Genomic DNA, 19,902 nt, shown 5'->3' with positions numbered 1-19,902 from the left:
TGGCGGCTGACTTTTTCTTCCCTATCTTCACAGGAAACAGAACATGTGGTGAAAAAACAGGAGAACAGTGAGGAGGAGCATTGTGTTAACCCCAGTGTGTTTCAGGAGTACATCACTGCCGCAAGGTTAGTGCATTGGCGAGCTCACTGTCCATTGTTCAGTGCTTGGCTCTCTTAACTATTCCAGTTATATATGCTACTCACGAAGAGTTATCTCGATCTGCTGTACACATTTATCTTCTGTTGTTGTTTTTTTTCCCCCCGACAGTGAAAACGATCTGGAGGAAGTTCTGACATTCTACACACAGAAAAATAAATCAGCCACCGTCTTCCTAGGAACAAAAGTCAGGAGTGTTAAGAAAGACGTCCGGGAAGTAAATGCCTCCAGAGATTCAGGCAACTGTGAGAATTCCAAAAGTGAGTTCCTCTTGAGTCTCATTTTTCCCACATTTTTTGGTTACCGAAGGTCTGGTTTATGTTTGATATTTTATCATTCAAGCACAGTAAACAGGAATTGTTTTGATTTTGTAAACCCTAAAAAAAAAAAAAAAAAAAGTGAAGGGGAAAAAAGGATGGAGTCATCCGGGGTGAAGTCAAGGTCAGCTTCAAACGATTAGCACTCATTGGGGGGAAAGCGAATGTGTGTCAGAGCCGAGGAATGGCTAACTGATGATAAAGGAGCTCTGGCTTCTTTCCTCCTTTGAACAGCTCTGCCTGTGGCCAAAGATGATTCCAGCGCTTCAGAGTCCTCGCTCTCCACGGGGAAAGTCAGCAGTGATCCAGGCATCAAGGCCCCTGAGGGCCAGCCCTCTGTGCGTGCTGACGACCAACAAGCAGCGGTTAGAACTGGTAAAATCAAGCTGGAGGTCCAGGCCTCCCAGCACTGCACCAGCTTCCCTTTGACTTTAGACTGCACACACATAAATCCGCAGCACTGCTCCCCCGCCCCGACGTCACTGCCTCTCCACTGTCCGCCGCCACCGCCGCCTCTTCAGCCGCCGTCCTATGCACAGTCCTTGGCGAAGTCCCAGTTCTGCCATTCCGAGACTCTTTCGGACCCTCCTGCATACACCCCTGCCCTCGTGGTCACACAGCCCTCGAGGGCCGTGTGGACAGCTGGTCCCACCGGCTCCCACACGATCTGCACCGGGCAGCCGACCCAGGTGCTCAGGAGGATTCAGTCCTTTACCTCATCGACGTCTGGCTCTGGGGCAGCCGCTTCCAATCCGAGTGCCTCGCGCATCTATAGCCAGAAGCTATCTCGACCCACCTCTGCTGGCCAAGGTAAACGCAGCACCCGACATGCTTTTTTTGTTTATCACTTTTACTCCCGTGTTCTCACATTAGTCTTTTGTTATTGTGTATGTCAGTGATCAGCAGGAGCGGTTCCAGTAAGCTGAAGTCAAACTCAGCGGGGACATTAAAGGAGTTGAACTCCCTGTCTGCTCAAGCCCAGTCTCACCAGCAGGCCTTCATCTCAGCCTTGCAAAAGTTGTCTGACAAGCAGGTCGCTCGCCACTATGCCAGCTCCAGTCACATTAACCTGCTGACACAACACGTGAGTTCATTAGTTGTTTTTACCTCTATGGCCCACTGCGCACACAGCTACTCCCACCTGGGGCAGGAAGTTTGATTGTGCTCCAACACGAAGCTACGTCGGGGTATTAAGCAACTGTAAACTGATCTGTGTACTGTTTCGTGTAAGGAAGAAGAATCCGGGGCCTGCTGCTGCAGTAGTCCTCTCACTGTGAGGTCTCTGATAGTTCTCTTTGTTGATGCGTAAACCTAGCTCTGACCCCACGTCTAGCTGCTCATTCGTTCAGCAGACCCGTTGGAGCCGGAGGGTCTGCTGCCTCGCACCGTGCACCTTCCTCCTTTTAGTCCTCGGCTTTCCTGCAGTCTGCGGGCTGGTGCGGGGGTGGGTCTGGAACCGGGGTTTTGAAGCTGGCTGGCCTAAACAGTGGTGAGCCGCATCAAGCCTCGAAGCTCTGTGTGAGGTCTCATTATCAGATGCACCATGGGGGAGTGATTTCTGTTGATACTTAACAAGCAGCTACTTTTTTTTGTGGTAATTGATGCTTATAAATAGAGGAATGTAGCAAATTGGCACTGAGCAGGGGAGCGGCAGTTCCATTGGCTCCATCACCACCTTCTCCTCTATTCCCCAAAGGTTTGTCATTCGGCGTGGGGAGCCCTTCACCTCCTCCTCCTCCTCCTCTTCCTCTTCTTCCACCTCCTCCTCTGCCTCACTGGAGTTCTTCTGTCAAAGTTTTTTTGTGATGGCACCAGACCACACACACTGCAGAATTTTATGGCTTCCTTTTGCCTCTACATTATTCTGTCTATCTGAAAGGTGTTTGCTGTATTTCTTATGAATAGTTAATCCTGTACATGGCAGCAGTTTATTTTGTGGAGTGAAATAGTCCAGTGTTTTGCACTTAATGGCTTTTTTTTGCTTTCTTTTTCTTTCTTTTTTTTCGGACTTGGATTTGAAGTCATTAAATCACTCGCTGAACTAAATGGATACCGTTGTAAACATGAACAACACCCTGTTTCACTAGATGACCTCAAAGGTTTAACTCACTCTCATACTAGTCCACAAAAATACAAAACACAAGCTGAAACTGAGTGAAGCCATCGTCGCCTTCGATAATTTCTACACATGTCTCTGCTGTGATCCTTCTAGCGTGTTGTTTACATTTAATTCATTATTATCAGACATCCTTTTAACACTGTTTCATTAGACATAACCTTAGATGATGGTAGCTGTGCCTTATTTGGTAAAGAACTATTTATTATGGCATATAATTAGATATACAAATGTTGATGTTATGATATATGATATATAAAAATTGGTCCAAAAGCCGCATAAATAGGCATCCATTGTATTTTCATTTCCTCAGTTAAGATAAAAAACGTTATATCTTTAATAAGTTATTTACAGCTGAGGCTGTGTAACACCACGCTGACACATTTTTTCACGTCGTACAAGGCTTGGCAGCATTACAATTTTCCCATTGGACTATTTAGTGCACAGGAGGAAATAAAGTAAATAAAACGCCACGGCAGTTTAATTTATTCTCCCATTAGCGTTCGCCGAACATAATTCCCAGGGCAGCACAGAGCAGGAGGGGTGCAGTTGCTACGGTAGCCATAAACAAATTTGGGGCTTGAGAGTCATGATATAGCCGATTCTGTCAGAGATGGAGCCGTGGGGAGGCGACCACCTGGATTTAGTGCTCAGCGGAGACCAGCTCTGTTATGTGCTCTGTGTACATTTCACATAGCCCCCAGAGACAAGAGAATGAAGTGGTCAGTGTAGGGAGGAACACAATATGAGTGTTTCATCAAGTCAAGTGATTCATCAAGTACTCCTACTGCTTTAGACATCGGGACTAGTGGGATGTTTGCTTGAAATGACTTAACATTTACTTATTTTTAAAGTGAATACCTATATCTTCTTGTTCATACAATAAGTGTAAAGAAAATGACGGTTTGAGTTGAATGAACTGTTGCCTTTTTTTTTTTGGCCCCAGTTGACCAACCTGAACCTGGCCAACAGGAGCAGAGAGAGCGCCGCGCTGAATCCTAAAGGACGACATGCCGCCGCCACATCTCAAGGGCCGGTGAAAGCCGTTCACTCTGCGACAGATTTATGTGGCGGCACAAGGTGAGTCCAGAGATATGTGGAATATGTGGGGAATATTTTAGGGATTTATTTCAACATCCCAAATACATGTTCTGCAGTACAACTGCCGATACACCCATTCGATGCTGGATTGGCACTCATTAAATCCAGTTGCTTCTTCTAAAAATCAATATCAAATTCAGTGTTTCCAGCATCAGATACCCTTTGTTCAATATTGGAATTGGTATCAGGGTCTGAATGGTGTATCTCTTTGTACAACCATTGTTCTTTTCCTCTTATTTTTTACTTTTAGGGACATAATCAGTAGTTGTTTGCATTTCCTCCTCAGTTTTCTCTTCACTTTCTGTACTGTATATATAGATTTAAAGGACCTTGTTTGCGTTAAACTGAAGAATGAACAATGTGTTTTTATCACAGCAAACAACTTTGAGGTGCATGGGGACACAATTCATTTGAAAACAGGTTGTAAATAATCTGCTCTTTGAATAAAAGTCAAGGTATTTTTCTGTATAAAATGGAAACTTGTCTCGAAACTTCAAACCAGGAAGAGAAAGGTGTCATTTGTGCAACTTAAAGTTTGTGCAGCTTAAAGTCCAACAGAAGTAATTGTTTTGCCTGCTGCAGCATATAAACCTGCTCTCTGAATCACTTCTCCTGTGTGTTCCTTCGGGATCAGAAAGGGGAGGAATTTGCTTTTGTATTCGATGACAGATTTACATTAATTTGAGGGAATACATTTAAACCAAACGTGATTTCAGTCGGACTTTATTTCGTGGGAATTGTTACAGTTGCTTCTTTATTGCTCCACTTTTGTATTGAGCGCACACACACCACACCTCTGCTCCCTCATAAGTGCTCCAGAGCTCCTTACGGTCAAATTTCACCATTGTGCTCAAGTGCACTATTTATTCGCCCTCCCCTGAGGCAGCAGAGAAGGAATAGTGCATTGCAGTCTTAATGGGGTTCACTGCCAAGAAAAACGGCATATCATCTCCTCTGTGAACCTCGAGTCCGAGATGCTGATGTACACCAACACAGATATTGTAGTTAGCATTAACTACCCTTCTTGTTGTCCCGGATATGTCATAAAGGCCTGAATAGGTCAAATACTATAGCTGAGCTTTTTTTTTCTCCATTCTTGACACTCACGTGCTCTCTACCTGTCAAGTATTCACTTTTGCCAAATGAATATTCTGAGAATTTTCTGCGTAATCAACTTTACACACATCTTTACTGTTGTGGTAGCTTATTTGGTCACACTCAATAGAAAGTAAATGGGTTTTTTTAATGGTCTCTGACGAATTATTTAGATTGAGTATTGGAAAAGAATTGTACAGTGCCAACTGGGTAGGCGAGTTCAATACTTCATTCTCTTTTTAATAGTGCTTTGTGGAGCTAAGTAACACTAGAACTGGCCGCTGAGTGCTGGGAGTGTGTGAAGCATGCTGGCAGCTTAAAACATTGCGTTGGCGGAGTGGAGGCGGCAGTGAGGGGGCAATGTCAACACCCAAATAGTCTGTCTGCTCCGAGCTCTCGCCTCTGCAACCATTGTCACCCCCCCTCCCCCTTCCTCACCCCATATCTCACCCCTCTCACATTGCTCTGAGGAGAGAAGGAAGGAAACGGAAGGACAGAGTATCATCACACGGCCATGGTCTTTGGTCCCATGCCAGGATAATAAACCGACTATTTGGAGGTGTAATTCACTGAGGGGTAGGCATATATGGTCACTCGGCTTTATTTTTGTCTTGATGTGTGAGTGACAATCTCTCAGACAGCTTGGCCTTGATCTAGGACTCTGTTTTTCCAGTCCTGCCCTTCCTTATGTATCAAGCTGTCAGGGAATTCCAGGAATGTCTGCTGGCCTTTTCCCTTTTTAAAATGTTTTTATTTCCACAAACCAAGAAGAGAGATTTAATAGAATTTGTAATTTTACGGATAGCCTCACGTAGCGTTTCTATACGATACTGAGAAAACACGAGTCACCTTTTGATCTCCATCTAACTTTAGCTGCCGTGCTCCCATTGGATCATATATTTATTTTCTGAATTCCCTTTAAATATTTCTCACCTATATTATCCTGGCACGTCATTCATCACCAAAGACATTTTAAGGCAGCTTTATATCGTAGCCGTTCACATTTCAGGTTAATAATTCATAGGAGGAGAAATATACAGTAGCTTTTTGTTCCAAATCTCTCCAGAAAACACACGGCTCCCTTTATCTTCCCATTTGTCACTCGCTTGCAAAACAAAAAGCTCTCTTGTACCCGAGCCCTCCTGGCCCAAAGCTCGCTGTTCACCTCTTGTTGCAGTGAAATGTCTTTAATAAGATATTAGGATAAATTGCCTTGATTTCACCTTGGCACTGTTTCCTATAACACAGAATTTCCTGTATCCCCCCGCCCCTCTCCTACATTCAGGCCGGTGATTTGTGCCAAACATACTGAAACTGTTAAGCACACTGGCTCTTTAAGCAACCACAGGGGTGAAGCATGATGGGTTTCAAAGAGTAGCATGGCTCTTTGAAGTCCCGCTGCCGGGATCTACCAGGTATGCTTCATCAGCACTCTGAGAGCCGCTGCCTCACTCCAGCGCGCTGACAACCGGAGGGCTTTGAACCACACGTCTTCATACAATCCACGGTGTGCCGGGGGGTCACATCCGGTGGCCGACCTCCCGAAACGTTTTACGACGATTTCCATGCAACGTACTTGTGAAACGGTGTGAGCGGTTTAAAACGCTCAGGCTGCAGTCAAGGAGACGACCTCAGAAATAAACAGCAGTTTGTTGTGTTTGTTACTTCTGTCCTTATCGTTGTCATAATATGGTTATTTTTAAGTAGCGTCTTCCTTATGGCTGATTTGCTTTGCTTTTCCAGTTGTGGCTTCAGTTTGTCTTGAATGAATTCAGTAGCAGGCCGTGGTGGGTCCTCTCCACTTGTAGAAGTCATGTGATGTAATGTGTCTTAATGTAATGCGGCCACAAAAATTGCCTCCCTATTTTCTTCTCGCCGAAGGTACAAATGACTGCAAACCTATAACCTCACTGCAGCTGTAACTGAGAAATACCACAACCCGGCATCTGTAGGTTATTTTTAGTCGTGTTCGATACTTTGTCAGATTGATGTTTGACTTGGTGGAAGTTGGTAAGGACATACCATTCCAAAGGGGTTTTTATGACAGCCCATTTACTGTACCAACAACCCAACTAATCAGAAAAGTTCTGGTGAAAATGTAAAAAACGTCTCTAATAGAGGTCGGTTTGATGTTTCTCTTCCTTTGACTTTAAGAGAAGAGAAGTTTTATTCACAATGATTGGAGCCAGATGTGGTAATAGGAGGGAGAGCCCTTAAGGTAAGAGAGTGAAATTCCAGTGAATTGATTGAGGCAGCAGATACACACACCTTTTACACGTCAGTGTGCAGTATTAGTAGGTGTCACCCATTTAATTGTGTACATATTACATATTACTTAGATTATCTTTTATATGTGCATTTAATAATAAGTGTTTTAATAAAACATTTAAATCTAAAATTTAAATGTCCAACTTCAGTAAAACCTGAAAATGGACAGTTTACATCAGTATATCAAAAATGTTAGTCAAGTTAGTCAACCTGTTTTTTTGGGACTGACCCCCCCATCCCATTTTGCTCACCGCTGCATTTTACTAAAGCATCATCACCCTTGTCTAGACTGCTCCCACATCAAATTCCCAGATACAAGCCTTTTTTCTGTTTGTGTATTTTAAGGACAGTCCTGTTGAGCGTCACGTCGCTGCAATAAAACAAGGTGAACAAACAACTGAGTAATGGCTGGAAATACCCTCACGCTCTTGAGGTGGCTGATGTTTACACTGACCAGGCGAGGCTTTGAGATACTGGGGCATGATGTCATCCCCAGACCGTCCGTTTTCCCACATTCACACCGAGTCAGATTGATGCCGCACATGTGCTCAACTCGCTGCTGTGTTGTTCTACACTCACGTCGGCATATAAAAAGGAATGGCGAGCGCAGCGGGGAGTAAGCTGACACCATCAGTAGTCCGGCAGGCAGGCAGGGAGGGAGGTCCCGGGATGTTGGAGCTCCACACGTGTGCTCTACTAGTGATGAGAAACTCAGCTGTTAAACTGTTCTTCTCTATTGCCCGTCCCCTCGTAGCGGTTTTAAAGCCATGGGGGGATTCTGCAGCATGTTTTTGCGTGGTTGTTGTGTTGACAAGCCCTGTCTGAGAAGACTCCTCCTGGGGGCCCTACTGCTACGCTGTCATCATGGAAAGCATATGCTCTTGACGGGAGAAATATTCCATTTTAGACCATATGCTAATAAAATGGTAGCGCTGAAGGTCCCTGTGGTGCAGTGTGCAAACTGCAGCCAAGCTAAAGGAAACGACTGCTGTAAACAAAGAAGGGATACTTGTTTTGTTTCTCTGGTCGTTGCAGAATCACTTGGCCTTGCAAGGTTCACAGACAAGCCTTTGTTTCCAGAAGCTAAAAAAAATTGGCCCATGGTCACACCAGTTGTTTTTGCAATATATATGCCATTATGTGAACTGAGAAATGCATGGGTGGATAGCATGTTCACATGAGATTTAAGATCCCTTGTGTCTTTGTTTGGCCGTGCAGGGCAAGCAATATGTTTTCACTTTAGCAACACAAGATTATTCTCCCACACTGTGTATTGTTCAAGATTAATTGAATTCTAATTTTAGAGCTTATCATCGTTTTGGCTCTAAAAATATAGCAGCTATTGTGATTTTAAGTCTACAGTGTTTCCTTTTACTCTAGACCAATGGGCAAATGTTATTGCATGTAATGGGAGGAATTTCCAAGAGTTTCTTTTCCCATTTCTTCCACTGTATTTGTATCTTTTCCTTTTCCATACTTCCCAAACGTGCTTTCTGTCATTTTGTTTGTGGCTAAGGTAGTACACATACGGCAGCACAGCAGACTCATCGTAGACTCGATTTAAGCATGTCTGAAGGGGAGGCTCACCTCATTGCTTTAACGGGGGCCAAAATAGACGAAAAAAAGGCTGAAACGGGCTTAGTCTTAATGACAGATAATCCAGTTACAAACTCGTGGAGCTCGTCAAAAGGTTTGCTTTCCAGGTTGTGGCTTTGTGATGTGAATGGAACGTGAAGCTCGGGGAGCACTGAGGCAGGGAGGAAAGGTTTTTTACTTGTGTTTGCCACAGGCTTGCCCTCTACTTTGACTCTTTGCACGCTTTGACTTGAGGCTTCTGGGCCCAGCAGCCTCCGACTGGGACGCCCGAGTACTCTATGTCAGGGGTATTGCAACTCAAAATGTGGAGGCAAATGGGGGGAGTTAATAACGTCCTGCCACATCTCTGCCTCATTTTATGGTGAAATAACTGACGAAGAGAAGATAGCATTAACGTGCTATTATGTCTTACTAATGAGTCGCTGAAGCTTGCACCATCTTGCAATTTTGCAGGTAATGATTGGCTTTTATTACAGGTCAGTAGTACTTCAGTAGTAGCTTAATTTGATACTTTTTAATGTTATTATTTATCAGAAAGAGAAATGAGTTTATTATCAAATACATATTCACATACAAGTAATATTCCTTGGTGTTCAGTGTGCAAGATATTTACAAAGAATAAACAATAAAGCAAAGAACTGCAGTCACAAACATAAATTACCTTCCCTTGTCTCTTCTCCCTGTTTCTTTTTTCTTTAAATATCTAATCCTACTTTAGACATAGAGTGTCTGTATCTAAAGAAGGATTAACCCCTCACCAATTAGAATTAGGCTTATTTGCTTTCTTGCAGAGTTGGATGGAAATATCTCCAAATATCTCCAAATATCTCCGGTTATCTTAGCTTAGCATAGATACTGGAAACAGGGAAACAGCTGGCCTGGCTCTGTCCAAAGGTAACAAATGCCTAACAGCACCTCCAGCCTTTACGCACGGCTAAGCTAACGAGCAGCTGGCTGCAGCTGTATATTGAACAGACAGACATTCAAGTGGTATCGATCCTCTCATCTTACTCTCTTCAAGAAAGCAAATGAGCAAAAATAAATCTTTAAAGAATGATGCATGCTTTCTTTCTTTATGGTGGGTTTTCCATAAGATGGAAGCTTCATACTGTAGATATGATGTATAAGATGTGTTGTAGTGCATCAAATACAAAGCAACACAGTTTTGCAACATTCAGAAGCAAAAGTCAGAATGTGTTTTTTTGGTTTAATTATATTATATTTAATATTACACTCACTGATTCATCTGTGCTCTCCAAGTCACAGGCCACTGAAGGGTGAGGAGGATCTTTGGGATGGCCAGATGCAGAGTGCCTATAACTTTGTGACCGGGGTGAACCCCCAGCAGCGCTACCAGCCCACCCAAGGAAGCTACCAGCTTCAGTTTGCTATCCAGAAACTGCAACAGCAAAGACTTCAATCTCTACAATTTCTGGACCAGAGCCATTGCAGACAGAAGGTATGTACAAGGTTTAATTTCAACAGCATCCTGGTGTCAAGATCTGCCCTTGATTGTTTGTTTCGTTAAAAGACTTGAACCTTTGAGAAACGGTATTGAGAAATGGCTTGTTTTGCTTCTGATTTTGTTTGATTCTTTGCTTTACTAGCATGGAAGAAAAGTGAACATATTTGAGAACTCTTGAGCTATAACTCAGGAAAACCTTCATATTTGTGTCGGTACAAAATATCCCCTTACCTTCAGAGCTATGCCGTCCAAAATAGTTTTAGATACACCCACATCACGAGGAAAGCTTTCATGTTAGCATTTACAAAGCTATTCTGAGAATGTCTTTCCAAACCACTTAACAAAATGGTGTTCGGTGGGAATAACCTCCTCAACAGAAGCTCATTCCTGGAGAGCCAAACGTGACTCCTCACTCCGAGATTACATTGTCTGGCTGAGTGACTCTACTAGGTTTATGTTGGGAGGTGAGTCATTAAGGAATGCTGCCCATGAGGGCACCAGAGAGAGGCCCCCGGTTATGAGTTTGAAGTTTCATAAGGTTCATATCAGATTTGAGCTCCATTTGTATTCCCATGAAAACTCAAATAAAATGTTAAGATATGGTTTTCTCAGCAGCGGTGATGTAGTGACCTTTTAGTCACGTGTGACTTGCCGTGACATTTGTAAATGTGGCTGTTTTTAGAGAGAGATTAGAAAGGAAGAAAGAAAATGTTTAATGTTTTCCTAAATGCTTTGAAAGAGGATCTTAACAGGAAGAGCGTATTCATTTTCCAGAGGATTTTGCGTCCATCTACGGATGGAGAGGCTCGGAGACAGGAGAGTGCCATGGGACGGCTTACGGGGTGGAATGATTGGATGCGCCCGCTTTTTTCCAATCTGTCCTGAGTAATGTAGTTGCTCTTACGTCATTGTTTTTTCATCATCTCGGTCAGGTCCTTAATTAATGCAATTAAGGTGATATTTCTTTTGGCTCGGTCCAGCGGCCTTACGCAAGGCACTTCATGAAAGTGATCCCATTGCCTTTCCTCCGTTCCATTCCCCTTCTCATTTCGTCCCGTAGTCTGAAAACAGTTAACCAAGTTTCCTTTATTGCTGACATGTCCCATCACAGCCCTGCATGTGTTCTTTATAACAGAGCCATCCTGTTGTTCAACCCTCACACACTGAGGTCATAGGAAGGCTGACTCTGGTTGTCTCACCAGCAAATCCCTCCGTATAACCCTTGCCATCCCGATCCGCCCACGTGGGTCCGAGCTAGCGAGTCGGTGACTCGGCTACTCCGCGGTGGCACCTTGCTGACTTTTCGAACCCACTGAGAAAATCACTTTGGATGAACCGATGACACAAAGGGGAAGTGTCAGTGTGAGTGCCATATAAGTGTATGAGTGTGTGAGTGGAGGGAGAGAGACAGGGGGCTGTTCCGGCGCTCCGGTCTACGTTCCAGTTACTGGGTGCAGACTGTGTGGCTCCTCCACAAGCTTGGCTCCGAGCCACCTGGCAGCCAAAGAAAGGTGGCCTTCCTGGTGCCGCTCAAACACTGAATTGCGGCCATAGGCCTTGCAACCTGGAAACTCGGCTTCTCATTTATCAACACACAAATTACATCAGATATTCCCTGTCACACTGCCGCCCCTTTTCGAGCGACTGCACGGCGAAGCTGGAAAGCCATTAGCTTGTTAGATAGCCGTATAAAGCTGCAGAGAAAATAGCATTGACGTGAGATGTGGAAGGAATGTATGCAAGGTATTCACCAGCGCTGCAAGGACAGAATGAAATGCGGCTCTGAATTATTATGTCAGAAAGAAAATGAGTTTTTTTTCCTTCCCAAGCCTTTGAAGAGGTCTCGTACAAACAAATAAATAATGTGAAGAATTTGCTTTTCGGGACTGCCAACTGCGGAAAAATGTTCCCGTTTTGGTACTGGATGGCCTTTCATTAATATCTGCAGAAATCATGTCAAGCACTTTGATATTTCACCTAAATGACTGCATTTTTTTCCCATGACTAACCCGTTCTAAATGTAATGGCACTTCCCTATTCCTCTTTTAGAATTGGGTTGGATTCAAGGGCACAGACTGTATTTATAATCATAAGGATCAAGAGTCAAAATCTTGGCACCTATACATTGAGATTACCCTGATTTTGTATGATTCTCAAAAGCTAATAGTATTCTGTTTTTATTTTCCTGCTGCTACTTCAACTTAAAAAATATAGGAAATTAAACATTTTGCTTCAATTTGTTTCAAATGGTTAATTAAAAAAAAAAGAATTGTATTTTGTCCCATTCATAATAGTTTGAGGGATTATAGTAATTAAAGTTATACACACTTATATTCTGGATCATGAATCATGTCCTTGCATAACCCTTTCCTACATCTAAAACCTTCAATCAAGACTCCATTACAGGTGATTTAAAGAAGTTTTCAATGGCTCTGACCTTAAATAACAGTTGTCTTTCTCGTTTTTTAGGCCCAATTTCCAGACCAGACAAGTTCTCCACACGCTCCCACAAACTCAACCAGCTGCCCTCCATCCAGCTTTCATGTTCGGCTCAATCCCAGTCACGGCAACGGCCACATCCAGACCTGTGTTAGTCCTGTTCTCGCCCCGAAGCCACCCAGCAGCTCCAGAGAGGGACAGGTCAGGAAAACGGCAACAAAGCGCCTCATCAAGTAAGACCAGCTTACACTCTGAATGCATTTACTCTTCATTTATTTATTCATGACTCCTGATACTTAAATCCAGTATAGCTGAAAGTCACTATGTATTTTATGGCATATTGAGCGATTGCAGTGGAGGGGGATGTAGATTTAGACAAAGCGTGGCCATTGAGTTCAAGAGGACATGGCTAATGCTAATGAGGGTCTGGATTTGTGTGTAGTGCTCCCAGTGTTTGGGCCGCAGGGTGTATCTGCCTGTTCAGTAAACAATCTCATCACAGGCCTGATTTCTGCCTGAACCGTAAACACAACGTGGTTCAGTGGAAGGGCCCCGGGCTCCGAGCGCCGTTTAATTCCTGTTTGGTTTGGAGATAAGCTGAAGAGCACAGAAAGGAAAATAAAAGGAAAGGAGTGAACTGCCAGCTATTTCCCCCACTTACTCGATGACTTTATTACTGCAACATCTGGCCAAATTACACGACGACAGCAATCCTTTGTGATTTGGGGCTGGATGTTTGTTGCAAACACACTGAGGAGGCGGCGAAGGGCTCTTCAGTTTGTGAGTAGCAGGTAGCGTTGAGCAAAGCCCCTCGCACTGCTGACGTGTTACACTCAGTCATCAGACAAACTGTAACTGGCAAGTAAAGAGTTATGAGGGCAGGGGTGCAGCGCAGGGGTAGTAGAATAGGTTAGGGCAGCCGGGTAGGTGCTGTGTTTGCTCCCGTGTGTGTGTGTGTGTGTCTTCCTGGCAGTTGCCGTGTTTACCCTCTGCATGTGGAATTCCAGAGCCCCCTCACACTCTCCTCTGTCCTGCATTTTTGTGGTCGACCGGTGTGACAGGGGAGAGTGTGGGAAAAACGGAAGCTTCAGGACCAAAAAATGCACCGATGGAAACAATGAGAGAGGAAAAAGAGAGAGAGAGAGAGAGAGAGAGAGAGCAAAGAGAGGGGAATAGAAGGAATGACAAAGAAAAAGTGAACTCTGTCCAGGAGAAAGGAGATGATTGTTTGCAGAAAATGGGGGGATAATAAGTTGCTTCCCTTTATTTCCATTGCTCATTTTCGGGGGCAACTCAATACCTCTGTTATTGAGGCACGTCGTAAATGCAGTGTAGGCCGAAGCACCTCCAACTTATAATAGAATCACTGTGCTGGGTGTATTTAAACCGTTCAAGGTTATCCAGCCCTCCGCACACCTTCTTCCAGCCAGCTGTTTGAATTGTAAAACTGTTGCTTGATACAAATGTACCAGCATTGGTTCTCCCTAGAGTAATACACCGCTGATGATGACATTCAGTTTTTTTTATGGGTCTTGTTTAGGAAAGGAAGTGGTGTGAAGATTTCTGTCGATGCAGCCGAATGATTTCCTCTGTTCGGAGACAAAGTCCTACAAGAGAGTGCTGTCAGGTCAACTTAGCCTGACACTGCTGACTGTCCAGCGCCTGGCCTGAGTGACCGGTCAGCATTTGGTTATTAGTGAAGATTAAAAGATCCTGAATACACATTTTACAAAGAGTGGCAGTGCCTTTGATTTTTTTTTAAGCCGAACTATTATGCAGTACACTTGCTTGAAGCATATATGCATCATGTCGGTATCTACTCAAGCAGGGCAGGGCTCTCGGGTCCATCAACATACCACGACATGCCAACTCGAGGGGCTGCAGGGACTCAAAGTGGTATGACTTCAGTGAAGGCTTTGAAAGGAGCAATTTGTAACACAAATAAATGAGCCTGTTTGGTATTTTGTTTGCAAGGTTTGGCTAGACGCAGCTGTAACTACGGAAACCCGGGCTGTCGTGTGGCATTACTAATAGGGTGACAATTACAGCAGCACCATTAATGTCAGCCTTGCTGGTGCTTTCACTCCCTATTAATCAGCCACAACAGTAGTTATTTTCACGGGATACTGTGTACACACAGAAGTGGCCAAAAGTGTGTTTATGGTTAAACTTTATCCCCTTCGGTCAGTGTGTATAACATTAAGACACGCTAGCTACCTGAACGCCACATCAGCTCTGTTTACACAAGGACTTCAGCTCTCTGAGAGCGGTGTGAAATATTCAACTTTAGGCTTATATTTCATCCGCGCGTACGGCAAGTTCAGATTTTGTTCTCACCTCCTTCTTGGCTGCTGGCTGACTCTCCAAGTGACAGAGTGAGAGACTGTTGACAAAGAGAGTGATGTGAAGCACCCAGAGGTCAAGTCTTTTTTTTTTTTCTCCCCCCTTTCAATATGAAAGGGTTTGCTTCCTGTCGAGGTATGCCACGCTTAAAGTGGGCCAGTTCTATTTGTGGTTGTGTAATGGTATGAAAGAACAACTGTGCAGTCCCTTACAAGGAGGCAGTGTGTACCCTCATTACCTTGTTAATGCTCCTTTGGCAAGCTGCTGTTATGGGGCGAGAGGTTAATGCCAGCTAAGCTTTATTTATTGTTCCCCCCTAAAAAATGCTTAACAGATTTAATGTATAAGGTTACAGACGTGTCTGCTCCTGCTCCACGCTTCAGCCGGTCTTATAATGGTTTATTCTTTGAAAACACTGTATTTGCTGTCTGATTATGTGAAAAGGGGGGATATATAATACCCCGTCTGTGATCTCCTGACTTCTTTATGAAGCCCTGTGAGATAAATAAACACTACTGTACTGACTATTTGCCCTTTAAGAAGGAGGAGAAGAAGTGTCTGTAGCCTTTACCCTCAGGTGCACACAGTCTATTTGAAATGCACTTATCTCCTATTATATATGTATTTATTTGGATCTTCAACCCTGAGTGGGACAATGAAGGTGAAGTCCATACGTTTGAACTGGATTGTGAATATATAATTATTGCTTTTCACACAAGAGCGTGACGTCATCGTCACCCCTCCTTCATCACTGACACTGATCATGTCTCGATCAACAGGCAGACGTCCGCAGAGAGTTCGGCCAGCGGCAGCGTGTCCAGCGGCCAGCATGTGGTCTACGAAGCCATCTGTGGTAAAGCAGGTGGGTCTGATGCTGCAGTCCTACACGCGCTCAGTACCGCGCTGTAAACTTGGCCTGCTCAAGTCCTCAGGCGGGGGGCGGGGGGGAGGAAGTCGTGCCCTCTCTATGCCAGTGTCCGTGATAACAGTCAGGCATAGTGGACATTCCCCATGGAGGACTGATAAACACCACTTGGTATTTTTAGCCCGCTGCTGCTTGCGTAGTGGTGTGTGGGATGTCTGCATGTATTCTGCACACTGTAAAAGATGTTGTTATAATGATACATAGTATACAAACTTTAATCACAACCTTGTTAGAATGAGGTGTTATTGTAATAATAATAATTTACGACAGAAGCAGTCAGATCTGAATGGGCATAAACCATCTCTCCAGTTCTACAGTCATTTTCTACTCGACCACATTGTCTGTATGTGTCGAAGGCTAAAGGTCAGATCACTGCTGGTTAAGGAAGCATAGAAGTGATGTCATCCCTCTTGTGGATCCAGATTCAGTGATGGGAAACAGTTTGGGCATTCCCATCTGTTGGTCACTCCTACGCAGTCGTTATAACTGTCCGTCCGCCAAAAGGGCCGTCCAGTCGTACCCCAGAAATCCCACTAAGAGAACGAAAATATGCAGCTCCGTCTTTGCTTAAGTTTATTATGAGTAATGCACCAATTGTGGGCGCCTTCGCTCACGTGTGCTCTGTCATCCTGCCCTATTTCCACAACTCTTTCCATCCTGAGCGAAGTGTTGAGCTTATTGCAGTTACTGGGATATTAAGCAGTTAGCGCTGATGCACACATCTGTTTGCCTGATCAAGTGTGTTTTTTTTTTTTTTTTTCTTTTTCCATTGACCTACTACACATTAGCATTAGCACATCGTACCGTTCATCCCAGCACGTGAGTGTCACAGTCAAGCCGACCCAGAAATCAGCTTGTCGGAAAAACACAGTAGCTGCGCGCTGCCCAGTCCACCCCCAACCATACTTAAGCGTGTGTGTGTGTGTGTGTGTGTGTGTGTGTGTGTGTGTGTGTGTGTGTGTGTGTGTGTGTGTGTGTGTGTGTGTGTGTGTGTGTGTGTGTGTGTGTGTGTGTGTGTGTGCGTGTGTGTGTGTGTGTGTGTGTGTGTGCGTGTGTGTGTGTGTGTGACCAGAACATTTCTTTTCATTCTCTGTCTTTCCCCAGAACTATGAAGGCTGGCTTAAGTTAACAAACATCTTATAAACTCATCAATTACTGTAACTGGATCCGTTGGGAGAAGCTTCTGAATTTCATGAATGCATTTTTTCCATCGTTCGGGGCGCAAAGGGTGGGGGAGATGCTTCACTCTTAACTTAAAAAAAAAAAAAAAAAGAAAGAGAAAAAAATTTACCAGTGTCCCAGTACCAAAACCAGTTAGAAAGGTAGGTTAAGCCGTGCATTTAGAATGTGACTGGGAGTTGAAAAGCAGAGTCGGTGTGGTGTTTTGAAGGGTGGAGGGTGTTGTTAGAGGGGCAGCAGCCTTTGTGGAGCTTGAGAGTGTGTCAGGTCCTTCTGCCCGCCCGGTGTACCTTTGTAGCGAGATGACTGAGCTCCCCTGATCGACTCTGACAGGGAGTTAGAGACGGTCCAAATGGAGAGCATTCTCTATGATCAGCTGTCAACTGTCATTAATCACACTCTCCCTTTATCTCTCTCATGTGCGCTCTCTTAATCTCTTCCTCTCTTTGCTCGTACAACTCTCCTTTTATCCTCCCCAAACTTTTCCTGCTCACTCACCCCCATTCCCCCCTTTTTTTCCTTCCCCACTCCTTCCGTGTTCGTTTTTCGACGTGAGACGGATGGAGGGTTTCGATGAGGACCTGATCAAAGTTTACGAACCTATCCTATCCACCACATGTGTTTTACAATGCCTCCCTTGAATCTCTCTTGAAGTTCTCTCCGTGCTCCCCAGCTGGTGACCGGGGAGAGATTTATTGCTTTCAGGTTAAGAAGGAAATGAATGCTGCACTTGTGCCTTTTTAATGAGTCTGATCATGTCAGGACGGATAGTTCAGGTTGTGTGCTGCCCTGTTGGGAAAGGAAGGTAGTTATTGGCCGTCTTCCCCTTTTGAGAAGCATTAGGCAAGTTATTGGATGTTTGATTCGAAGCGATCATCGATGCACCTTACGGAGATTCAAGCTGTTTTGACTGTACTCTTTGAGGTAAATTTGCCATTGAACAAACTGTTGACATCATGTTTTTTTTTTTTTTGTCAAGCGTTATTTGGAGTGAGACATGTGAGAGACAATATCGTCCCTTTTATCTTTTCTTTTGCTGAGCCGGAGGAAGCCGCTTCCAGCGGCCATGTCATCAGATTGGAAGCCGGGGAGATGTTTTCGTTTTTCCAGCTCAGTCAGGCCCCACGATGTAAAAGAGCACCAAAATAAACAGAGTGTGCACAGAGGGAATGAAAGGGAATACTGTTTGGGAGCACAAATACGGCAGCTCTTACCGTACTTGGAATGCCTTTTCTACTGGATGCCTGGATATGAGCCAGCCGATAGGTGGAGGAGCGATGGGAGCTGAGAATGACAAAAAACTCAGCACATCTCCTTGACCAAAGATTTTAAAACATATCACCAGGAGTGTACTAATTTTACTTTCTGTTGCTTCCCAGGTCTTTCTGTGTACCGCAAGCTGTTCCAGGGCCAGCAGTCCAGTCAGAGATGACATGAAAGCAACCAGAGGCACACCCTGCCCCTCTGCTGGCCTGACAGGTGTCTCTGCATGTAACTACATCCTCACAGAGGACAGCAACACATGAAAGCATGCTGGACATCGATCAGGGTCCTCTTAATGTCTCTGTGATATGAAAGAGGATAGTCTAGAAGGCCAGGAATGCCCAGCTTTGACGCAGGTTGGGATTTTATTTGCTAGGCTCAACCCCCCCCCCCATCAACCCCCTTGGCAACACTCACACATCCCAACAGTTGTCCGCCCTCATTCTCTCCATGCTACTGATACCACAGAAAGATTTCACTGACAGATACCCTTCAGCAGATGGTTCTTCAACACCCCAGTGGCATTTTAACTACACGATTCAACCTTTTTATTCGTCGCTCATGCAGTAGCCTGTGCACCGCTGGCCATTCACGTAGATTTGATCTTTCTACAAAAGTTATGCAAGCAGACAAGCATGCCGTTTATTTCATGAGTGGCTTCCGGCATTGGACTCTACACTTCCTAGCCAAGTTGATGCCAAATCGTACTGTATGGTCATCGCCTACGGATGTGTAAGAGTATAGCATCCTTTGCATGTAGGCTTAAAAAAGGAGCTCAAGTATGATTGGTTGCTGCCTTGTTCATTGTTCACAGTGTACACTCTTCAGATGTTGATGTTGTTTTCCTCGGATGGACCAAATTTTTATATTTTTGGTTTAATAAGTAAATTATTGTTTTTGCATCAGTATTTATGTATTGTACATATCCACCAAACGGCCTCTTTGGCCGTTTCTGTAGCTCAATGCATAACATAAAGAGGAATTATGGTTATGCACAGCCTTGCCTACTATGAAGGTTAATGCTGCACCAGCAAACCAAATATCCTTGTGGATGTTCTGTTGCTTGGGACCATAGCGAGTTAACTCAGGGTGTGTGAATACAAATAAAACATCTCTGTAATATATCAAAAAGATTCAGCATATGATGACTTTGTCAGCAATACTTGAATGTTATGCACGTTTATGTCATATATCAACTGATGATTATTATTATGTGGTTTTGCACAGTATGTAGTTTTCAATGCAGTACAACAGAACTGGTTTTAATGCACTTAATGGTATTGTTTTTTTGTTGTTGTTTTTTTGTAGTGAGTGATGTTTTAACGTGATGTTGTGGGTTTACTGCTACTTTACTACACCAGAGCATGCTGTGTTACAAAAACCCAACAGTAAAATCCATATCAATGTATATATTCATGTGGTGATACAAAGCTACAGTCTGATCATCTGTTTTGTCGCTGATTGTTTACAACACACATGCATGGAAAAGTAATATTTTTGGAATCTTGGTCGGTCTGTATCAACATTGAACTCACCTCGAAAACATTAAAACACGCTGATCACGTCAGTAAATGTCTTTGTTCACCACGCATACTGGATTTCTTCACTTAAGTCACCAAAATGTACCCCTTTTAAAGTA

The 19,902-nt window shown here is 44.1% G+C and overlaps 1 protein-coding gene across 2 annotated transcripts in view; it reads left to right on the top strand.

The window, feature by feature from the left end:
- The window catches only part of ttll5 (tubulin tyrosine ligase-like family, member 5), a 41,772-nt gene extending 21,964 nt beyond the window's left edge, over positions 1-19,808 (top strand). Inside the window, exons 23-31 of one of the 2 annotated variants that reach the window (XM_084012787.1) lie at positions 34-125; positions 268-416; positions 708-1,283; positions 1,370-1,557; positions 3,536-3,669; positions 9,910-10,108; positions 12,584-12,786; positions 15,676-15,758; positions 18,380-19,808. In XM_084012787.1, the coding sequence (XP_083868913.1) occupies positions 34-125; positions 268-416; positions 708-1,283; positions 1,370-1,557; positions 3,536-3,669; positions 9,910-10,108; positions 12,584-12,786; positions 15,676-15,758; positions 18,380-18,432 (1,677 nt within the window). In that variant the 3' untranslated portion in view covers positions 18,433-19,808. The remainder of the gene's footprint in view (positions 1-33; positions 126-267; positions 417-707; positions 1,284-1,369; positions 1,558-3,535; positions 3,670-9,909; positions 10,109-12,583; positions 12,787-15,675; positions 15,759-18,379) is intronic. The other variant, XM_084012788.1, reaches the window with a different exon arrangement.
- Positions 19,809-19,902: the final 94 nt, after the last annotated feature.

This window comes from Eutrigla gurnardus (assembly GCF_963514095.1).
Source record: "Eutrigla gurnardus genome assembly, chromosome: 7".
NCBI classification, from domain to species: Eukaryota; Metazoa; Chordata; class Actinopteri; order Perciformes; family Triglidae; genus Eutrigla; species Eutrigla gurnardus.
Note: the sequence above shows the minus strand (reverse complement) of the source record. Positions and strands in the feature narration are given on the sequence as shown.